This window comes from Diceros bicornis, chromosome 11 (genome assembly GCF_020826845.1).
Source record: "Diceros bicornis minor isolate mBicDic1 chromosome 11, mDicBic1.mat.cur, whole genome shotgun sequence".
NCBI lineage: Eukaryota > Metazoa > Chordata > Mammalia > Perissodactyla > Rhinocerotidae > Diceros > Diceros bicornis.
The window spans coordinates 50686701-50709495 of record NC_080750.1 but is presented as its reverse complement, the minus strand read 5'-3'; the positions used below and the strand labels follow the sequence as shown (position 1 = coordinate 50709495).

Sequence of the window (22795 nt, the reverse complement as noted above, 5' to 3'; positions counted from 1 at the left end):
TGTTTTCATGCCTGACTCACTTGTGAGCCTCTAAACTATCTCTGAGGCGGGGGCCATGCTTCATTACCCAGAAAGCACTGGGTATTAGAGGCTCAAAACATTTTGCTGGCTGTGGCTGAGTCCAGCAGATCAGAACTGTGGTTGTTAACATCTGCTTAGAGTATGTGTTACAAATTACTGTCTTGCAATCTATATAATATTTTCCCTTTCAGCAGTGTTATTTAAACATTCCTTTTGAATGTGCTGTTATTGTTAACAACCGAAATATAATGAACACTGACTTGGGCTACTTGTCAGAAGGCCAGGGTTCTAGCTCTGCCTTGGTCAGTGGCTAGTTATTGTAAATAAAATAATCACTCTGAAGCTCAATTTCCTATTTGTAAAACTAAATTGGACTGAATACTCTCCAAAGGTTCTTTCTATGATTCATTTTTCAAAGACACCATGAACTTGACCTTACATGAGACAAATTGAAACGTGTTTATATAAATACTGCACACAGTATCATAGATGTTTACTCACAGTGAATATTAGCATTAAAAAAAGTTAAGGAAAAGGTTATAAATACGTGAAACAGCTTTTTAAAAAAAATAGTTTATCCAAAAGTAACCAGGGTGAAAGTAAAGGAGAAAACCATCTCCCAGCCCCACCACTCACCTTATACAAATACATTTTGTAGCACTGCATAACCTAAGCACTAGCCAAAAATATCCCAACTTAGCAATGAGATGCTCTTTCTAAATATACATTGTCACTGCAGCTGTTAAATGAGGCAGGTTCTCTTCTTCTGTTTGGGGATTTTAGAAAGCTCTTTAGACACACTCCAGGTGTCTCCGGTCACATGATCTGCTACATAAGATATGCAGAATACTCCCAGAATTTGAATTTAGAAGCTGGAAGAGGGGCCGGCCCCGTGGTGTAGCAGTTAAGTGCACGCGCTCCGCTGCTGGTGGCCGGGTTTCGGATCCCAGGCGCGCACCGATGCACCGCTTGTCAGGCCATGCTGTGGCGGCATCCCATATAAAGTGGAAGAAGATGGGCACAGATGTTAGCCCAGGGCCAGTCTTCCTCAGCAAGAAAAGAGGAAGATTGGCATGGATGTTAGCTCAGGGCTGATCTTCCTCACCAAAAAAAAAAAAAAAAAAAATGCTGGAAGAGACCTTAGACAGCACTGTTTTAACGATAAGGAAATAAGTAATTTGCCTGATCTCCAACTGTGTTATAAACAAACACCCACTGGGGACCTTGTGGTTTACCCAATTTGACTTAAGGAGAAAACAGAGAGGCAAGATGTTACAGGTGACCTACATGTCTGCCTCCAGTGGAGAGCGACGGGGACCCTATTCTATTACCAAGGAAATATATTTCCGAGAAACAGTATTGCTGCAAAGTAAATGAGTCTGAAAGGGGCCAGTGGACACATCCCAGCTGACAAGCCATTGTCGTTGTGGTCTAAACGTTTGGCATTAATATTTCCTAAAAAGTACAATATACACAGTTACCGCTGCAGCATTTCAGGACCTCTTAATATTTGGTGAGATTTCTGAGCCTTTCCCCATGGAGGGAATTACAATTGCAAGGGATGCGCAGGGGCACAGGGTGAGGCTGTGTAGTGCTGGGGCTAGCACTAAATGCTGGTGGCCTGGCTGGCAGCTAAGCGGACTGTCTCCTCTCCTGGGTTCTGGAGGTTTTCATTACCTAGGGTCCATGTGGGACATCCAAAGGTTGAAGTCCAATGAAGTTAGAAATGTCTTAGTTGTTAGCACCAGTGAAAGCTTTGCTCTTAATCTACAATTCAATCAGCCAAAGATGTGTAGCGTTCAAATCACTCAGATAACAACAAAAACAACATTTATATAGCACTTTCTGTGTGTCAAGAACTATTAATTCCTTTAATCCACACTAACAACCCTATGAGGCAGATATTATCAACACTTCCATTTTTAAGTGATGTATCACTTACTTTGTGCTGTATAACAAACCATCCCAAAACTTAGTGACTTAAAACCACAACCATTTATTTCATTCCCAATTCTGTAGGTCAGTTGGGCATTTCTTCTGGCCTGGGCCAAATTAGCTAGTCTCTGCAGGGGTCCCTCATGTGTCTGCACAGCTGGCGTATCAGCTGGCTGCTGTGTAGTCAAGAATGGCCTCCTGTACGTGTCTGGCAGTGGGCGTGCTATTGGCCGGATGGCAGGAGCAACTGAGCTAAGTATTTTTCAGCATCTAGTCTGTTGGCCCTGCCCCCTTCACACGGCGGTTGCAGTATTTAAAAGAGAAGCAAGAGAGCGCAAACCACAATATGTGCACAGTGTTGAAGTTTCTGTTGTCATATTTCCTGTTGTCCTATTGGCCAGAGCAAGTCACATGGCCAAGGCCACTGTCAATAAGCGGGAGGATACCTGAGGACTTGGTTACAGGGAGGCATAAGCCAGTTGGGGGCCATTACTGCAACAAGCTACCAGGGATAAGAAAACTGAGGGCAAAAAGAATACCAGATAACAGGCCCAACACCTCAAAGAACTGAAATAGCTACCTGAATTAGGATGGATAAAGATGTCAAGACTGAATTAGCTGATTCTTAGGAATAAAACCCCTAACCCTTAAGAATGTGTTCCAGTTTTGCACAGGGATACAGCCCTTGAGCAGCCATTAACCATAATAAGGGAAATCCTATTAGGGTTTGGACTGCAAAGAAACTGAATAAAAGTCTGAATCATTTGGGATTTGGGCATTTCTTAGCCAGGAAGGAAGGGGTCTCTGGGAGTGAAGATGAGGAAATAGTGACTGTAAAGGAGATGAGAGAGACGGTTGGTTGCAGTGGTCCTGTTTATCGATAAACTCTAGTCTCAGGTTCTGCGGGGAAAATGCCCTTGGATAGCCCCAAACTATTTCTCCTGACCCAATTCCGATAGAGAAAGGGGTGACGAAGTTATGAGAGATATTTTTATGTGAAAAAATAATTTAAAAATTTTACTCTTTCATTCATTTTTACCTTTTCATTCAAATTCTATAAATACAGTTACTTTTACCTGGTCACCCCAGTTTCCCTCGCTGGCTTGCTAGAAAAACCTTCCCAGATTCAGACTCCCAAGAGCCTAGGATGAGCTGAAAGGTCCATCTGCTTTTCTTTGTCTAAAGTGCTTTCACTGGCTCTGTAAATATAAGTTTCCCTACAGATTGTGGGCTGATTTCTGCGGTTCTGGTAGCACCACACTTTTAGGCAGATGTAATGTAGCATTTTGATTCATCTAACTCTAATTTGTGAAGTCTTCAATATCATATCCCAGGACAAATCTACATATGGTCTTAGGCCTTTCCTGGAAAACCTATTAGCATGTTGATTGTTTTGGGATGGCATGGAAGATGTTTGTAGCCCTCAAGGATCACATCACATATATACAATTATAGACAGGAGGCCTGGGAGAATTTAAGAAGCATATATTGAGACTGCTTGAGAATTTATTGCCCATTCTTATGGGATTGGCATGATGATATGGAAAGTGAATGAATCAATTAAACTTATCTATTATGAGGGACAAGAGAATATTCCCATTCCTGTAGAAAATGGTGGTGGATAGAATATCTGCTCCTCCAGAATTTCCAAGCAATGTTTCCCACTAATACTTAGGAGGTAGGGGTGGGCAGTTTATTCCTAAACCCACAGAAACTGCTCAAGAAAGATTCAAAGCACAAAGGCAGAAGTATAGATAGATCCTTGGGCTTCAGAGAAATGAACAGATGGTTGAATTGCCTCAAGTTGGGTTTTTCAAATTCCTCTTTCAGACTGGAAAGTAGAGATAACTTTGTGTTCTTGGCATTTCTAAGTGCAGGCTCCAGCTTCAAATGTATATTAGTGAGGACAAAGAATTCCTGGCATTAGACAAAGGATTCTCAACGAGCAAGACTTTGTGCCTTCCCTTTACCACCCCCTCCCCACCCACGCTGTGTATATTCTTTCTTTTTTACAGAAGACAGAACCGACTGGTCCAACAAAATAGAGTATGAAGACAGTTGGCTAGGTCTCAATAAAAGGCGGTAAACACATCTTACCAATGAAAACATTCTTGAAAAATCCCTTTGGCCCCATTTCAGCATTTAGTGTCTGTTTTGCTTCCAAAAGCATAAAACAAATGTCACTATTACAAAACATAGGTAGGATATTTCTTAGAACTCTATCACTGTCATAAGTAAAAGTAAATAAAACTCAAAGTAGAATCATAGACTCTCTCATAAACTGTGGTTTCTCACCAGCCCCTCCTGGTCCACCATACTGAGCCATACTCTTTTACTTGACAGCCTTTCACATGAATGCAGGCAGCTATAGTTCCCCCACACCATCGTGGCATTGGCAAGATGTGGTCTCTTGACCATTGCATATTTAACATTCATAATTATGCATGGCCTAAATACTGTTGCAGTTACAGAAACTCTTGTGAAATAGTTTTAAAAACTGTTTGTGAAAGAAAGCTAATTTCTAGTTATGGTGATGGAAATTAAGAAAAAATATTGATGTCTAAGAAAGTGATGGTTCTCAGTGACAAAATATGATTAATGAAACAGCTAGCTAAAATCCTAAATCTTAGGATATCTGTACTCAGGAATTCTCTCTTTCTCTCTCTGGTGAGATGTAGCAGCTTCTTTCTTTCTCATTTTTTTTTTTTTTAATTTTTAAGGAAATGAAGGTGGTGAGGGGACCTGTGTGTACAATCCAATACAGGTACCTATATACTGATATATACGTTATCAGTATATAAAGATTTAGTCATAAGGAATAAATGTTGAACTAAGTATCAAAAAATCTAATGTCATATGTGATAATCATAGTAGGAACTTGATGCTAAGAGGAGAAATAGGGCAGATCATTACAGTGGTAAGTCAGAGAATGTCTTCATATATAATTTTAACAGTACTTTCAGAATATTTGAAAGCAATTAAGTGAATTCAGGTTATAATTCTTACTAGTTAACAATGTATTATTTATCCTCAAAATTTAGCAGGCAAGCATGGTCTTTTGAAGGAGCCGTAGAAAAAAATTACCAAATCCATTCAGGACAACTTGGTGATACCATTCTCTCTTTTTTATTTCAAAGGTGTCCTTGAGTGGCCGTTTTGGACAAAACTGGTTGTGGTGGCCATTGGCTTCACAGGAGGCCTCGTCTTCATGTACGTACAGTGTAAAGTCTACGTTCAGTTGTGGCGCAGGCTGAGGGCCTACAACCGTGTGATCTTTGTGCAGAATTGCCCAGACACTGCCAAAAAACTGGAGAAGAACTTCTCATGTAACGTAAACACGGACATCAAGGATGCTGTGGTAGTGCCTGTATTACAGACGGGTACAAATTCACTGCCATCTGCAGAGGGCGGCCCCCCTGAGGTCATACCAGTGTGATGGAACCAGTTGGGAGGTTCTTCACCGAAGAGTATCTTTCTAGCCCTCAGTCACTACAAATGACAGAAGTGATCCTGAATTATTCACTCTCTTTATCTTCTCCTCTTTCGCCTATTGATTCGTTTTTCCTTACTTTGCTCAACAAGGAAAAGAGGAAAACAAACACCAAATGACCAGGATCCCATGAAGCAGAGTCTAAAGTGTGATATGGAAATGTGAAACGTTTGCTAGAGAATGATTTCCAAGACAGTTAAGACCCACTGGGGCAAGGAATGTTTTTAGGCAATGATGAAAGACTAAAGGACACGTGCGTCTTCACAGTAGCAGGGGGAAGTTCAAGAACACAGACTTGAATTGCAATGTGTAGTTCATCTAGGGCCTCGTAATGTTAACCATCTCACCCGGAAATCACAAACATATTTGGTTGTAAGCCTGAAATTGTCTGCATCATCCCTAAGGCACATCAGAAGCAAACTTGGAGGATGCGTATTTTGATATTCGTACTCTGACAGATTTTTATGGCTATAGTGGAGTCCAGTTGTTTTGACAGATGCATGTTTTTAAAATAGATGCAATACGCACTTGAAGATATTAATACTTGGAATTATGTTTAAATCATGAACAAAAGATTTTCAGAGATTTTTGGCGTTTAATTAACTCTGTTAAATACCCACAGAAGTTGAAATCAGCTGTCAGGTCCTATATTTTATCTGGTTCCTCTAAAACAGTGCTGGTCTAACAGAAATATAATGTGAGCCACAAATGCAGGCCACACATGTAAATTTTAAGTTTTCTAGTAGCCCCATTAGAAAAAGTAAAAGTAAATAGGTAAAATTAATTTTGATAATATATTTTATTTAACATTATATATCTAAGTTATTATTTCGACATGTCATCAATATAGAAAATTGAGATATTTTACATCTTTTTTAAATGAACCATGTCTTCAAAATCCAGTATGAATTAACCATATTGGATAGTGCAGCCCTAAAATCTGCTTCATTTAACAGTTGAATATTTCAAAACAGCAGCTTCATTCATTCTTTTACTCGAAGTCTCACAAATGTTATGATTTTACAAAGTGCTAAAGTAATCAAATTAAATTTCCTGGTTGAAGAGTTAGATGAAGTTACCATTTCTCTAAAGGGTGAAAAAAACCAAAGTATAGAAAGACAAAGCAATCTATCTGTGACAAAGTTCTGAAGTTAACTTGTTTCCTACAATGATGCATTGATGACAGGGAAAATAAAAATTAAATATTTTTATTAAATAAAATGTGTAAGGTTTTTTTAATCCACATGAGGTGTCACCTTGACAGATGAGTAGTTATGATGACCAAGCATTTAGACTCAATTTTAAAAAGCTGATGGTATTTCTCCTGCTCAGCTGGGAAGCAAAAATATTCAACAGATTCTGTGATAAGTAATAAATTGAGTTGTTCAGGTTTGCCAGTTGATTATTGTGTTCTTTGCATATTCATGTAAAACTGAAGCGTGAATGATATTGCAGTGAGCTAGATTAATGATTATAGATATAGTAGCCTGTCAAAGAAAGATGTCTTACATTAAAAAGGTGATTTATTTTTGTTAGCTGTCATATTTATTATCGTGAAAGGCAACCATGATGGCTGTAAGAACCAAAGCATGGGTATCGCATTGCACAAATCTGGGTATCACATTGATGCACTTTGTAATTATCAGTGTGCTTGTTCTTCACAGATTATCGTAGGAGAAAGGAAAAAGAAATAATCTTTTAATGAGGAAAAAGATGACATGACTATTGGTAGTGGCTGACAGAGTCCAAATAGTCCCAATTCCTAGAAATAAATAAAAGGTAAACAATGTCAACTTTGTGTGTGTGTGTGGTGTGCGTGTGTGTGCGTATTCATGTATATACACGAGAAAAATGTTAAGGTTTTCAGTCAGTGAGGAAACAAAAGGTTTAAAACTCATCTTTCTTCAAACATGCTGTGGGGCATAGAATAAAGGCATAGGGAAGACAGAGTTGAGCGGACTAAGCTGGACCAAAATTTCTGCACATGTAAGGACATAAGTGGTGTTTAAATTATATGAACCTTAAACAAACTAGACTTTGCATTAACGTCCTCTTACATTTCCATTGTAAAGGTTTAAGATAAGTACGTTCATGGATAACAAAGCTGTGGGTGATTTAATCATAGCACCTCCCCCAAGGGATTAATCTTGATTCATTTTTTCTGTTAATTTCCCTAAGCTTTCTACTAACCCATTTTTCCTCTGGTTTAGCAATGGCAATGTGTTGTTTACAAATACTCCTGGGGGAAAAAAACCTAGTCACCAGCCAACAAAGAAATACTGATTTCTCTTTTGTTTGCTCTGGAAGGAAAAAGATTATTTAGCTTAATTACCACCAAAAATACTGTTTAAATTCTGTACAAACCTAAGCAAGATAGATAAGTGCATAGCTCATTTCACAGTGGGAGATGATTGGCTAAAATAAGGCCTCCTTCATTAAGAGCTACACCGAACACTAAGAAAACATTTCTAGAATGAAAAGGAAAGATAAGCATTACTGTATTAATACAAGATGACATGGTGTTTTAAAACCATACCTAAATTCTCAAAATTAACTTGTATAGGCTTTGACTTTCTTGAAATGAGAATATAGCTTCCTAGAAGCCTAAAAGTCAACAATGTATTCTGCTATCCTTCTGACCTTTTTAAACCCTGAACTCCTGAATTTAAATCTTTTAAGTTTTCCTACAATGGCTGTTTATGGTTCAAACAATTTGAAATAACTATGTGCATTTAAAACCTAATGTTGATTATTTTCCTTTTATATTCTGTGTGGCAATGGTACATTGGCCTTTTCAAGAAAAGGATCTGGCTTTGTGACAACACTTTTGCGAACTGGATATAATCTTCAAAAAGAAAAACTGCTCTCCAAAATGACAATTTTTTGAAGCATGTTTACCTGCTCATGTAAGAAACAAAATGCAATGGAAACAACTGAAATTGAGGGATGAACTTACAGTTCTGCTAAAAACCTTGGCTTTTTATAACCATGATCTGTGGTATTATCAATACCATAAACCACAAACATTTATGCTGTTAATTTTTTTAATTGTCACTTTTATTGTATAGGATCAAAGATTAAATTGTAAAGCAATGACATTCCAGTATTTTTTTAAAAGTGAAGCCAAAAAGGCAACTAAGCTTAAGTACAAACACAAATAAAACAAAAATGAAAATAAAAATAAAAATGATCCTATCAACCTGGGGTACAGCAAGGGAGAAATTAAAGGAAGAGAAATTCAAGTATATACTGGAGGAGTCTTTCAAAATATCCCAGGATTAAATCTCACCCTGAGCTGCTGTTACATGTGATTGGAATACCAGAGAGATGGCCTCATAGTTACATTTATCTTGTTTTGCAAAAAGTCCTTGGGTACCCCTAAAACATCTATTTTTTGGCTGGAAATTTAGCTCATTAGAGCAATGACATCACTAAGATATTATAGTTGTCATCAGTGAGGTGGGGAAAATTACTCCATCTGCCTGACATAGTTTACCTTTCCTTGCCTTGACAATGAATATTCCGGAACAAAGTAGAGCTCTTAAAACTTAGTATCATTATTGTAATTGTTATATAATAATTGTGTAGGACTTACACTTTAATTAAGAAAGATGAAAACCTTTTTTCTTTCCTGAGTCAGCCCAAAGGTGCTATTTTACTTATCAATACAGTTGAAAGGAAGTACTGTCATTTTGGGCTGCAGTGTTTCCTCCACGTCTGAAGAAAGCCCATTTTGAAATTGGATATTGCATTAAAACAAAGAAAAATTATTTTAAGTGTGTGCAATTTTTGAGATTGAGCATTTGTAGTTTTTTGGTTTTACCTAACTCTCTTGCATTAACAATTTACTGTTTTGTGAATAATGTGTACTAAGACAAATTAAGGAAAAGGAAATAATTATCTGTGAAAGACAGACTTTGTATATTAAACAAGTGATCCAAACCTTTGTTGTGGTTTCTTTACTTTTTGCCTAACTTACGGGATTTCTGCAGAATTGTATTGTTACCGCCAAAATGGGTTCTTCTACTTGCCACCAAGACAAGCAAGACAAGCCAACAGTCAAGAGGCAAGGTGGTAGAGAGAAAGGGTTTTATTACAGCTTGCAAGCAAGATGGAAGATGGGAGGACTAACACCCAAAAGAACCCTCTTAAGGGGAAACAGAATCCTGAAGCAGTTTATATAGGCCAGTGGGTTATAGGGGAGTGGGTTAGGAATGTTGACCCTCTGGTGTTACAAACTGGGAGTCGCCACACCAGATTTTTCAGTTGTCACGATATCAGCATAGAATCTCTCTCCAAGGGTCATCACATTCCTAGGGAACTCAAAAGAACGTTATCATCTTATCACAGCTGGGAGGGGGCTGTAAAATCTACAGAGCATGTATATCTCCTAGGGGTGCAAAACCAGCTGGGTTAATCAGAGGTCATTCAAAGTTACAATATGGTCTCTTTTCTACAATATGGCTTCCCTTATGTCAACTTTGTGTTGAGCTGGTATCAGTATCTGCAACATTCAAACAGGTTTGAGTTCTTAAGATTTTTACAATAGTCTGGGTTTTTGAGCAGGGTCTGAACATATTTGTAATTTTAAGGCCAATCAAGGCTGACTAACCCATGACATTGTAGAAAGGAATAAACAGGTGCATTAACAAGGGGAAACCATTGGAAATAATCTACACAGACTTTCAAACCCTGTTTAAAAAAATAATACAAAAAAAACTTTAAGAAAAATCACAATGTAACCTAAAGAAAGGGTTTTCTCACAAGACTTGGATATACAAAAGAATATAACAGCATTTTTCTACTCAGAGATAGTAAGAGTAGATTCAGATAATTTCATAGGTAATAAATACTAAGAGAAAGACTTTGAAATTTACTTCTAATCTAAGAGGTTTGGTGATTAATGAAGAAAATGTGTCTCTCCAAAGCTCCAACTTCTGAGGCTGAATTCAGAGTAAACAGACTGCCTGGCCCAGGCTGCCCACAGCCCTTTCTGTTAGACTGCTCATTTTATGAACTCATTCTTCTGCCCAAATTGGACATCTGAATTTATAGTCTTCTCTCACCTCCCAAATTACAATAAACACTCCTAGATCACAAATCGTTGTCACTGTGTGTTCAGCTAATGATCCTAAACCTGGGAGCTGTGATGGAGAAACCCAGGGCAGCAGGGGTATGGATAGAGATACTTTCACTCAAGGAAAGGGCAATGCAGGCAGAGGGCACAGTAGGTACCAAAGTCCTGAATGGGAAATGTCAAGCAAGACTCAGCCAGTAAAGAACCAACAAGCCTTGTTAGGGTCAGGCAGTGTATTACCTATACTGATAGCAAAAGAAAGATGAACAAAGGTGCCAGCTCCTGACAAGTCCTGTCCCACAGGAAGACAGAAAAAGAAAAAGGGTCAGATGATAATGCAACTAAGGGGTGGAGCACCCTTCTGCCGAGATACTGACGCCATGCTGCATCTAAGCAATTTCACAGCCTGCAGCCACACCCTAGAGACACGAGGTGGAAAGTCTCATACTTCATCAGAAGCTGGGAGACAATGACGAACTGCCTCACATCTCCTTGTTAAGATAGGGAGGCAAATGTAAAGTGGCCTATGGTAATTCCTTACAAGCATCCCACAGCCTCGTGTTCCCGGAAGATCACAGGGCATTCTTCTAAGACTCAGGTCAGATGTGACCAAGCCTGGACTAAGTGGATACACAACAAGGCCAGCCAGCACAGAGGTGCCAGCACAGAACTGTTCTGCTAAAGGAAACAGCTAGGGCATTCTAGGAATGGACAGAAAGCCAGTGTGTCTGAAGGACAGTAAGCCAAGGGCCAGCGGGTTCCAGCTGAAGTTGGAGAAGCAGTCAGGAATCCAATCATTTCAGGCCTCTCTGGCCATGGCACGGAACATTAGTTTCATTCAAAACATGATGGATGTCAATGTGGGTTCATCTGGTGGGTGATGTTGATGATAGGGAGGCTATGCATGTGTGGGGATAGGAGGTATATGGGAAATCTCTTTACCTTCCTCTCAATTGTGATGTGAACCTAAAATTGCTCTAAAAAAATAAAATCTTAAAAAAAAAAACATGGTTGGAAACAAAATTATACTCCATCAAATAAACAAACATACCATAAAAAAATGTGATGGAATGATATTGTAAGGACTTGAACAAAGGAGTAACATATTTTAGTGTACATTTTAAAAAATTCATGAGCAACTCTGGAGAATGGATTAAGAGGAGCAAGAATGGGGGCGTGAAGGCCAGTTATGAAGCTACTGCACACAGCACAGGCAACACATGGTAGCTTAGGTAAGGATGAAAGTGGAGATGGCCTCACATGGACTGATTTGACTTTGCTTTTTTGGAAATAGAACCAGAAATACTCACTAATTAAATTAGATTGGGGGAGGGGATGGAAAAGCAAAAGGGAAGAATCAAGGATGACTTACAGGCAGTTGTCTGGCTTGAAAAATTAGATGAAAAACTTGGGGAGAATCAAAGTTCCTGAGAAGACAATAGGGAGTGGGACACAGACCACAAGTACCAGTATTTGCCTTTGAAAGGAAAAAAAGTACTACATTTGTTAGATTGAAAGAAAAGAAAATGACAGTTTCTATTTTCTCAATGACGTATAAAAAGTCAACAGTTGAACACTGAGGAAGTTAGTATTAAAGTCAAGCTAGAAAGTATGAAAAAGTAGTAAAATAATTATCTCAAAGCTGGAAAATGAACTTAATAGGGAAACATAATAAAATTGCTAAACAGTATTGAGAATTCACTCGAGATTTACAAACATGACTGAGCTGCCTGGGAACAGGTATGAAGGAGACAGATAATTGAGTGTTACCTGGTTCGGGTTTTGAAATAGGAATACTATGCAGTCAGGGGCAGAGGAATCGAGAGTTCTGCAAGGAAGCAACTATGAACTCTGAATCTAAGGTGAACAAGAAATAATCTGAAGACAAGAGAGAGATGATGCATAATGAGAAAATGAGGTCAAAGTGTAGAAATCAGCAATGGAGAGTGGAATGCTCAAAATCAAGTTTACAGAAGGAGTTTCAAGTGTTGATAAGGATCTGGGTGTGCCGTTCAGATGCCTCTGACGGGATGCAGAAAGACTGGGAAACTTAAAGGTTATAGTGTTAGATGTGTTATCCACTAGGCTCCTGTAATCACTAAAATGATTGAAATAGGAGAGAAGAAAACTGATTGAGCTCTTGGCTAAGCTAACGTCTTCATTGAATGGGCAGAAGGTTCTTCTGAGAGGTAAGGTATGAAAGGGAGACAATGATAGAGCTTTAAAGAACTAATAAGGGAGAAATTATTTGGAAGCGGCAATAGAGTAAAGAGGACACCTACCCAATCTCCTGCTCCTGAAACACATGGGATATGAGTAGAAAAGGCTTCTATTTGTAGTGAACAGTGTTCTAACGGGACACCTATGTCAGCAAGGCAAGGAAGTGACTAGGACATTAGGAAAAGAGACCACAGATGTCAGAGTTAGCTGCTCTGAGCTTAGAAATATCACTAGCCTATGTCCATGGAAGTTCAGCTCACTGATTTAGACCAGGGATTGGCAAACTATGGTAAGCAGGCCAATCCAGCCTGCGGACTATTTGCTTATGGCCATGGACTTACAATGGTTTTTACATTTTGAAAGGATGGTAACACCACACACACACTCACACACGAAAATGCAACAGAAACAGCATTTGGCCTGCAACACCTAAAATATTTACTCTGGCTCTTTACAAAAAAAGTTTGCCAGCCCCTAGTTTACACAGAGGTACCAAGACAGTGAGTTACCTTTACTCTGTTCCATGGCCTTGGCCTGCAGAAGCTGTCTTACAAAGATATACTACTGACCGAAAGAGGTCTAGCTAAGGGAGCACAAGTTACCACCGCAGGAAGAACATGTTCTACACACAATGATTAAGGATATCATTTAAAAGCATTACTCTAAAGATAAACTATCTCTTAGGCTTCTTTGGTCCAGCCAGGAGCGACATGACAATTATGGTCCTAAATGGTAAAGTAAATTCATTCATTCAACAAATATTTATCTGTTTTAGTTCCAAGCAGTGTGGCTTGTTATATTTTACGCTTTGATAGCATAGGGAAAAAAAACTAGGAACAAATGTTTGAGGGGGAGGAGGATCTGCCATTTGTACAAGTTATTCATCTAACAGTACAGTTTTTTAAATATCAGACCAGATAAAACAGTTTTTATTCTCTTTAATTTATGACTCAGTTTTTATAGCCATTTTGAGACAAATAGGAACCAAAAAAAAAGAAGGAAATTTTCCAATGACTAAAGAGATAGGAACTTACTATGTAACTGTAAAACCATACTTTTACGCAGATTACTAAAGCAAAAGCAAAATCAGCACCACTCATATCACTGAAAATGAAATAATTAGAACCTTAAGAAGTAAAATTATGAAAATACATTTTATTTTCAATTTTCAGAAGTAAAAAAGCTGTAACACTTTAAATAAACTGTTAGGACTTAGTTGATATCTAGTTAACCTTACACAGCACTAACGTTTTGTTTTTCTTTTCTGGAAAATACTCAAATATACTTGCAATGCATCCTTTACAAAATAGACTAAAAGACACTTGCATTTAACAAGTTCTGTGAAGAACAACATTCTACCACATTCATGTTTTTCATGATAGATGTCATTTAACCCATCTCTTAGAAGAAAGAATAACACAATTGAAATAACTGGCTAACTAATCTTTAGTTCTGTTTCCACAAGTAAAACCTATCACTCTGCACAATGAGAAAGTAGAAAAGAATATGCAACCAAAAAGAACCTAAAATCATTGATCCCTATCAAAAGATAACAGATTAAGCGTGGGAGATCAACATAAAAAAAAAAAAAACAGTGACTGTTCTTGTTACCATTTAACTCTGGCTCAAAGACAAAAATAATGTACAATCCATCAGTGTATATGAATTCTATATCACATTTCCCTATTTTATAAGGAAAGGAAATAGGTTTAAGAGTAAGATTACTGAAATAATATTATTACTGGAAGACAATTTTGCTATCATCACTGCTCAAGAAGTATCCATACATAGGACCCTTTTAGAAAGCAGGTTGCTGTTCATGCCCCAAAATGTGAGATTAGGTGATCCTAAATAAACACGAGGGAAAAAATTAAAATATTTTTTGTCCTCACTCATATTGCTCCCTCTGCCCCGGTAATTCGGATTAAATCAATTTTAAAGATGACTATTTTATTTTATTTCACTGTATCTATTTTAGCAACTTAATGTAAATGAAAACAAACAATAATTTTTTTTTTTATTGGTGAGGAAAATTGGCCCTGAGCTAACATCATTCGCAGTCTTCTTTTTTTGCTTGAGGAAGATTAGCCCTGAGCTAACACCTGTGACAATCTTCCTCTATTTTGTATTTGGGATGGCTCCACAGCATGGCTGATGAGTGGAGTAGGTCCGCACCCAGGATACGAACCCAAGAACCCGGGCCACCAAAGCGGAGTGTGTGGAACTTTAACCACTCAGCCACGGGGCCGGCCCCCAAAGAGTCATTTCTAAATAAAATCATAATACTGTTTTTGAAACTGCAAAAGCTGTTCTCATCATGTCAGAGAATAAGTGAAACAGCAAATTCTTGTATCCAGACAATCATTTACTATAATCAATTCAGGTGTAACCCGAAGCCTTCTCACATTATTTTCAAGTCAAGTAGAGGAGAATTAGGCTACTGCCGTCATTTCCTGATCCAAGTCATCTGAGTCCGAGTCATCTTTTAGTTCCAATTCCCCTAAATCTTTGTCTACAGTTGTAATAATAGTTTTCTTCTTGCACTTCTTGGGAAGTGCATCATTAGCACAAATTTTTCTCATTTTAATGTTTGGCAATTTCTTCAGATCAAAATCCCATTCCCTAGACAAAAGAAAGAGATAGAGGGTTGGCAGGCGTTGAGATGGGGAAGCAGGAGAAAGTCAATATTCAAAACTCTGAAAGTAGCAGAACAAAGTTTATAAATTAACAGCAGATTCAAATGCACAAGAAAGAAACAATATAAATGCATTAGGAAAAAAAAAATGTCCCAAGGACTGAGGCTTGCTTTTTCCATTCTTATTGCATTTTCTCACTAATCTACAACAGCAATAACTACACAGAGAATCCCACATATTCAAAACTTCCAAAGCAATACAGGGAAACACTAGGCAGAATTACAAGGAAGCTCTGTTCCATTCTTTCCTTCTCCCTAACCTGAACACTTCTCTATCAGGCCATATGGTATCAAGACTCTCAGAAGTAGGAACTACATCATACCTGGCAAATCCGCAAAACGCATACTATAGAATAAGTTTTTCTTTCCACACAGTGGAAGTCAGAGTTAAGTTTCAGTAATCAAACAATTTTCATGGTTATAATAGAAAATTTACTTTTTCAACCTCAGCATTTTTTGTGACAAGCCTATGTTCATTTACTTTAGGAGCAATGTGAAGATTGGTTTGAGTACCGAACTCTAACCAGCAACACTAACAGTCTATGCTAATTTCTTCACTCATTTCTGGCTTTCTTTGGGGGAGGCAGAACATACATTGTTTTAGAAATAAGGAGCACACTTATATATCTGGTTAATTAATACTACAGGCCAAAAAATAATTAAGGTATAAAAAGAATCTCATGCTCCATGTAATTAAATTGTAAATACACGTACACGAGCTAAAAATGAACTAAATCTTATATATGATTAATGAATTCTATTAGAGCTAATATTTTATGAGTAAATATTAAATATTTTTCTATGAATTCATAAGTATAGAAATATAAAATAAGCTTAAGGGTTTCAAAGAATATGACTGGAGTTAAATTTATGTAATTTTAATTTACATAAAATTTCTGACCTGTCAACATGGTCTAGTTAAGATGAAAGTGGTTAATAAAAGTCATTTTATAAAGATAACCCACGTTTGAAAACTAAAAAATTGAAATCCTACTCGGTAGTCTCTCTGGTCACAAAAGTGCAGAGTAGAGAGACCACTGGACCAACCGGTTCTTGGTGACTTAACTCTTCCCCTGCTATCACTTCCCATTTAACCATCTTCTCCAAAAGAGGATGCTGCGAACAGTCTGGGGATGGAACTCTGAGCCATCAAGTCTGCTGCCGTTATTTTATTTTTGTGAAAAAATAAGAACTGGGGAGAAATAGTAAAATCAAGTTCTTTTAAGTACTAAAGTATTTTAAAATATTTTGAAAAACAAATAAAAGCACCATATCACTATCATTTCGGTATATATCAGGTATTTCAAATAAACACAACTTGGGAAAATTGTTACATTGATGAAAGAGAAAAGTTTAAAAGAAACCCCTGATTTTCTTTTAGCTCTAATATCTAGACTTAAAAGGGAAGAAAGTTTATGTCTCATGTATTTTACACACAGCTTCAAAGAATAATAAAAGTGACAGACTCACCTAAAAGTTTTCAGATTACCTGCATTTACAATGTCTGGAATCTCTGGGAAAGAAAATAATTTATATCCATTAGACAATGTTTTCTAAATTACAACATTGTATAGTTCCTCTTTTATTACCTCAGATACAACAAATAATAATTGACAGAGCAAGAATATTCAAAGCCAAACAAAGTTTCAAGGCACCGTTATAATGCTATATGAAAAGTAAGTTTTGCAAGTATAAAGGGCTTAGTTTAAGAAAGCGATTTAAGAAGAATGCTATTAAATAATAAATTCTAGCATAAAATCTGTAAAATAAAACAAACCTATTAACAAAATAAACCCTGTCCTTTTAAACCATAAAAGATACCTGGCAAATTCTAATTATCAATCCCCTAAAACAACATGCTAGGTTGTTTTATATATTTTCTTCGTGAAAAGTACAATATTTTCAAGAATATACTTCACCTTGGCAAGGGAGAGTTTATCTGAGGAATGCAAAGATTATTTAATATTAAAAAATCACATTATTCAAAACGTGAAAAAAAATTTAAAACAATCTATAATCAACAGATGCTTCAAAAAATTCAAAAAACTTAGACCCATTTTTAATAAAAACTAGGTGTACGACAGTTCCTTACCATGATTAGAAAGTTTATCATAAATCAATATGCATGGTTGTACTTACTGGAGGAACACAGAGGCATGTATAACAAAAACTAGAACACTGTTGCAAAAATTCTGGCCAATGCAATAAAATATTAATTAAAATCCAGTATCAATTAATAAAAAAGATAAAATAAAAATGTTTGGGCCAGCCCCGTGGCTTAGTGGTTAAGTGAGCGCGCTCCACTGCTGGCGACCCAGGTTCGGATCCCGGGCTCGCACCGACGCGCTGCTTCTCTGGCCATGCTGAGGCCGCGTCCCACATACAGCAACTAGAAGGATGTGTAGCTATGACACACAACTATCTACTGGGGCTTTGGGGGGAAAAAATAAATAAATAAAATCTTTAAAAAAAAAAAAAAACATAAAAATGTTTGACACAACTGTATGCTGACTTTTATAAGTTTCAGAAGATATGAGTATGATGGGGCAGGTGTTTAAAGGGTGTAAATTAAGCACAAAATTTTTTTTAAAAGAAATCCTAATAAAATGAGTCAGAAATAGTTATACCACCATGGGGCAAGGAAGGAGATGTGTTAATATCTAGTCTTTTCTGAAACTTATCAAAACAGAATTTGGTGACAATTGACTACATGTTTCTAGACACTTGTGGACTTGTTAGAAATCACAAACCTCCTTTCACCAGACACATTCCCTGACTGTGGAAGGAGCACTGAGGCCGAGTTGGAAGAACACTAGATCTGAGTTTTAGTACTGGCTCTATCACCAATAAATGTTTGAACTTGGATGTGCTCTGTTAATTACTGTTAATTAATCTGGCAGCTGCAAGCTGAACAGACTTTAGGAGGAAAGAGCAGAACCATGGAGACCAACAGGAAGGCTGTTGCAACGGTACAGGTGAGATGATGGTGGCTTGAACTAAGGAGGTGGTGGCAGTAGCAGTAAGTCATCAGATTCTAAATATATTTTGCTGACGAGCTGGATGTGGAATGTGAAAGAGACTGCAGGGTTTCTGACCTGAGCAACTGGGTAAGTGGTGATGCCACTGACTGAAGTACAGATCTTGCAGGAGGAGCAAGTTTTAGGAGACAAGTTCGACTTGGCTTTGGGCCACATCAAGTCTGAGATGCCTATAAGACACTCAAAAGTCAAGATTTTGAGAAATCCAAGTTAGACAGTGCAAACCTGGAGTTCTAGGGACAAGTCAGGGTGAACAATATAAATTTGGAAGTTATCAGCATTTAGATGGTATTAAAACCACAGGGACTAAATGAAATCAACTTAGGAACTGGTGTAAATAGAAAAGAGAAGAGGCTCAAGGACAGGGCCCTGGGCCAACATTTAGTTTGTGAAGATGAGGAAGACTGAACTTAGGAAACTGCAAAGTCATGGCCAGTGAACTAGAAAGAAAAGCAGGAAACATCGGGGTCTTCTATACCAACTAAAAAATGGGACAAGAAAATGAAGTGATCAATGCCCAGTATAATACCTATTTGTCTTAGCAACTTAAGGTCATCAGGGATGAGTACTTTTAGTTGATGGTGGGGACAAAAGCCTAATTAAAGTGAGTTCCAAAAAAAAGTGGAAACTGAGAAAATGGAGACTAGCACAAGGCAAATTTTACACTCTTAGCAGGTAACTACTTAGGTGAAAAGGACACGGGACTGGTTGAAGCACTCCCTCAACCTCCCACATTAGGTACTATGTCAGGCGCTTCGATAAATGAAATCTCATTTAACTTTTAAACAACCTGGGGGAAGGAGGTATACTATTTATCTCAATTTTTAAATTGAAGGAAACAAGGCCCAGAGGGGTTAAGTAACTTGCCCTGTTATATAGTAAACTCTATGGGTTTAAGCTCAGATCTGTCCAGGTCTAAAGCTATCCTCTGCTGTTTTCTCAGTTAAGAAACTCACTTAGGAATGATGAAGAGGAACTGCCATCTACTTCAGGGTTTCTAGTGTTACTATAGTGTAAGTACCTGACATTAAGCTTTTTGATTGTAATGTAAGTGCCTGACACTGAGCTTTTGACTGCTGAGGCATCCATTTCCAAAACATCCATCTCAAATAAACATATTGCCCGCTGTGTGACACAGCTACTAGCCAAACAACTAGCTAAGGAACCAGGCCACCCCCATTCGTGCAGTTCCGCTTTTAGAAAGCCCTAGGTAACCTAGATAACTGACCACCTGAGTGATCCCCCCCTTTCCCTTCTCCAGCCCTAATTCCTACTCTTATGTTTTAAATTTTCCAATAATGAGTGAACCCCTGAAACCCTAGGCATCCCACCCTCAGACCCTAACAAAGGCAGAGCCCCAGGTATGTGCTCCTTCCCTCTCTCCTCCTCCTCTCCTCCCCCTCCCGCTCGTGCTCCTCTTGCCCGAGGTCCTGTGTACCCTCCAGGACTTGTGAGTAATAAATCTTGTTTTTTTCAGTTTCCCGATTGTTGTTGCTGAGGTGTTTCCTGCAAAAATAATGAGAACTACAAGGACAGGTCCAACCACAACATTGGCTCCGGCTGGGGAAATGTCTGTGGGGGCTCGCACAAGTAGTATGGACTCAGGCGAGTGCCTCAGGCATTTCCAGCAGAGAGCATCACCATCAACAGGCTGAGACCTACACAACAGTTACCCACAGGATATTTCCTTTAGAGTCATACTTCACAGTTGTTATTATTAAAATTTAAAAATGTAATTCTGTTATTAAATATTTCATTTATTACACTTTCCAAGCAGATCCACATAATATAAATGCCTACAAGGACCAGGCAGGGAATGTGAATGAAGGAACGTTCAGGATCACGGCAAACTTGAGACTATACGGGCAAGTCTAAATGGGAGAGCTACTACTCCATTCTAGCAGATTATGTTGTCAGACCATCTGATTTTTGAAGAGAAGCCAGAAATCTACATTTTTCATGTGAAATCACCAGATTCTTTTTAATAATGACAATTAATAAGCCAATCAAATACCATGTGCAGGCCACATGTAGCCTTTGAGTCGTCACCTGTTCATGGGTTTTACAAGCCTTAAATACCCTCTTCTACTAAGTGCTTTTCTTCAGACAGTGTTGGTAAACTAACAGTGTTGGTAAACTCTTTAGGAATGGTAAGAAAAGCCACAATGCTAAGAATGAATATTGGATTTCTACAGTTTTTCAAGAATGACTGCAACAAGTAGGTACTACAAGAATTACAAAGATAAGGACACAGCACCTGCCCTGAAGAAAACTTAGATGTAGTTGGAGATGGGCAAGTGATAACTCCATAACAAAGCAAATCAGGGTAGTGCCAGAAGGGAGTGGAAAACTCTGCTGTCACAGCAGAAAGACATGATGTCACTCTCACAACTGACAGCTTGGGGAATGTAGGGGAAAAAAAAAGAATGAATTAAAAAATTATTCCTTATACTCACAAAAGAAAGGAAATCAAAGGAAGAAAATCAAACTAAAGAAAGAGAATAAATAAAATTAAACCTTTGAAATGAATTACAAATCTGATATTGCTATGTATTTCAGAAAGGAAAAAGAAAATCACAGTGAACACACCAAGGCCATATCCTTCATACTGCTGCCGCTCACGCTCCATTGTCTGCTTGATGACTGTCTCCCGGGAACAGTGCCGCCTTCCCTGCCTGTCTTTGATGCTGTTATGTAATTCAATCTGCTCCAGCTCACTGCTGAATCGATTTAAATACCTGAAAAATAAGAAAATGATTTGAGTTGCAAAGTCTGTATGTTTGGCTTCCATTACTTCATTTTAAACATAATCCCCAGCCTTCGCCTGTCCTTTAAATTCTTATGTTCCTCTAAGTTCCTCAAGTCCTTAGACCTCAGACCTTCTCTGGATAACTCAACCTTTCCCAAAATTTCAGCAACCAAATCACTGCCTGCTATTAAAGCCTCTGTTAAACTCCAGACCCTCATATTCAATCACCTCCTGGACGTCTCCACCTGGATGTACTGTAGAGGTTTAACACATCAAGACTAAACTCATCCTCACCCCTGCCCCACTCATCCCCCACCAAATCCGCTCCATCTCTTTGGCTCCCTATCTCAGGAAACAGTACAACCATTCGTCCAGCTGCCCAAGAGAGGAATGCAGGTGTCCTCCTTGACTCCTCTCTCTCCCTTTTATGCCACATCTAAGCTTTCACTAAAGATTGAGACGTCTACCTTCTTAATATCTCTGCAATCCTTCATTTTTCTTTACCACACTGCTACTAACCAAGCAGAGGCCATCATCATCTCTTGCCTGGATTGCTTCTCAGCCTCTCAACAGTCTCCTGGCCAAAGCCATGCCCCCTCAGGTTATTATCCTCCTTCTCACTAGTGTGACCTTTCTATAAAGTTTAAATAGGATCATCTCAAGTGCTTGCAGTAAAGCCTCCTATGGCTCCCAATGTCCTTTGATAAAGTCCAAACTCTTAAATGATATGTGAGGTCTTTCATGAATTGGTTGTCACTTATCGTACCTGTCACAATTCCCTCCCTGTTATTTTGTTCATATTAAATGTCTGGCAGATCACTAAATATCTCCCTCTTTCCTCTGGGCCTTTTAGATATTGTTCTCTCTGCCTAGAGGCTCTTCAAACTACCTTACCTCAATCTGCTAACCCCTACCCTTCAGGTGTCAGTTTGATGATATTTCTCCAGGAAGCCTTTCCTGACCACAAGAAACTGGGTTAACCATGGCTCTGAGGCCCAGAAAGGTTACAAACCAACTAAAGTGGCTAGGCTAGGAGACAAATCCAAAGCCTTTTTGATAACAAAGCTCATTTGCTCTTCCGCAAATCCAGAACAGAACTCTGTCTCTTGAAGAACCAGGTTGGAGAATTCCTTTTTCTGACCCTTTGCTCATAAAATGCCCAGTGTTTACCTTTCAATTAATTCACAAGCATCTTTCTTCGAATATACTACTTTTTTGGGATCAAGATGATTTTGAAACCACTGCAGTTTTTCACCTATAACAACAAGTACCAAGACAGTTTAACACCACAAGTCATCATTTAAGCAAGAGGTATTCATCATAATTTTCAACATCAATGTGTTTAATAGTATCAAAAGTTATTTCAATGTTAAATATAAAGCCTTGTGTGGGCTCAAAGACAATTAAACCAGTTTGTCAGAAATTAAATTGTCACCTTTTAGAGACGGGGTGAAAGGGATGCTTTTCTGTATGTATTTCTTATCCAATAAGGAGGGAAAAATTAAAAAAAAAAGAAAGAAGACTTTAACACAACATGAAGTTCTAAGTATTTAAAAAACAAAAGATACAA

At 38.1% G+C, this 22795-nt stretch overlaps 2 protein-coding genes across 5 annotated transcripts in view; one reads left to right on the top strand and one right to left on the bottom strand.

The window, feature by feature from the left end:
- Nucleotides 1–8634, top strand: part of MARCHF1 (membrane associated ring-CH-type finger 1) — a 433802-nt gene extending 425168 nt beyond the window's left edge. For all 3 annotated transcript variants that reach the window (XM_058550299.1, XM_058550300.1, XM_058550298.1), the window contains one exon: nt 5094–8634. In XM_058550299.1, coding sequence (XP_058406282.1) covers nt 5094–5392 — 299 coding nt within the window. In that variant the 3' untranslated portion in view covers nt 5393–8634. The remainder of the gene's footprint in view (nt 1–5093) is intronic.
- A 5244-nt stretch (nt 8635–13878) lies between these two features.
- TMA16 (translation machinery associated 16 homolog) overlaps nt 13879–22795 on the bottom strand; it is a 30630-nt gene continuing 21713 nt past the window's right edge. For both annotated transcript variants that reach the window (XM_058550302.1, XM_058550301.1), the window contains 4 exons: nt 22396–22480; nt 21066–21214; nt 16909–16951; nt 13879–15365 (listed from right to left, as the gene is read on the bottom strand). In XM_058550302.1, the coding sequence (XP_058406285.1) occupies nt 15176–15365; nt 16909–16951; nt 21066–21214; nt 22396–22480 (467 nt within the window). In that variant the 3' untranslated portion in view covers nt 13879–15175. The remainder of the gene's footprint in view (nt 15366–16908; nt 16952–21065; nt 21215–22395; nt 22481–22795) is intronic.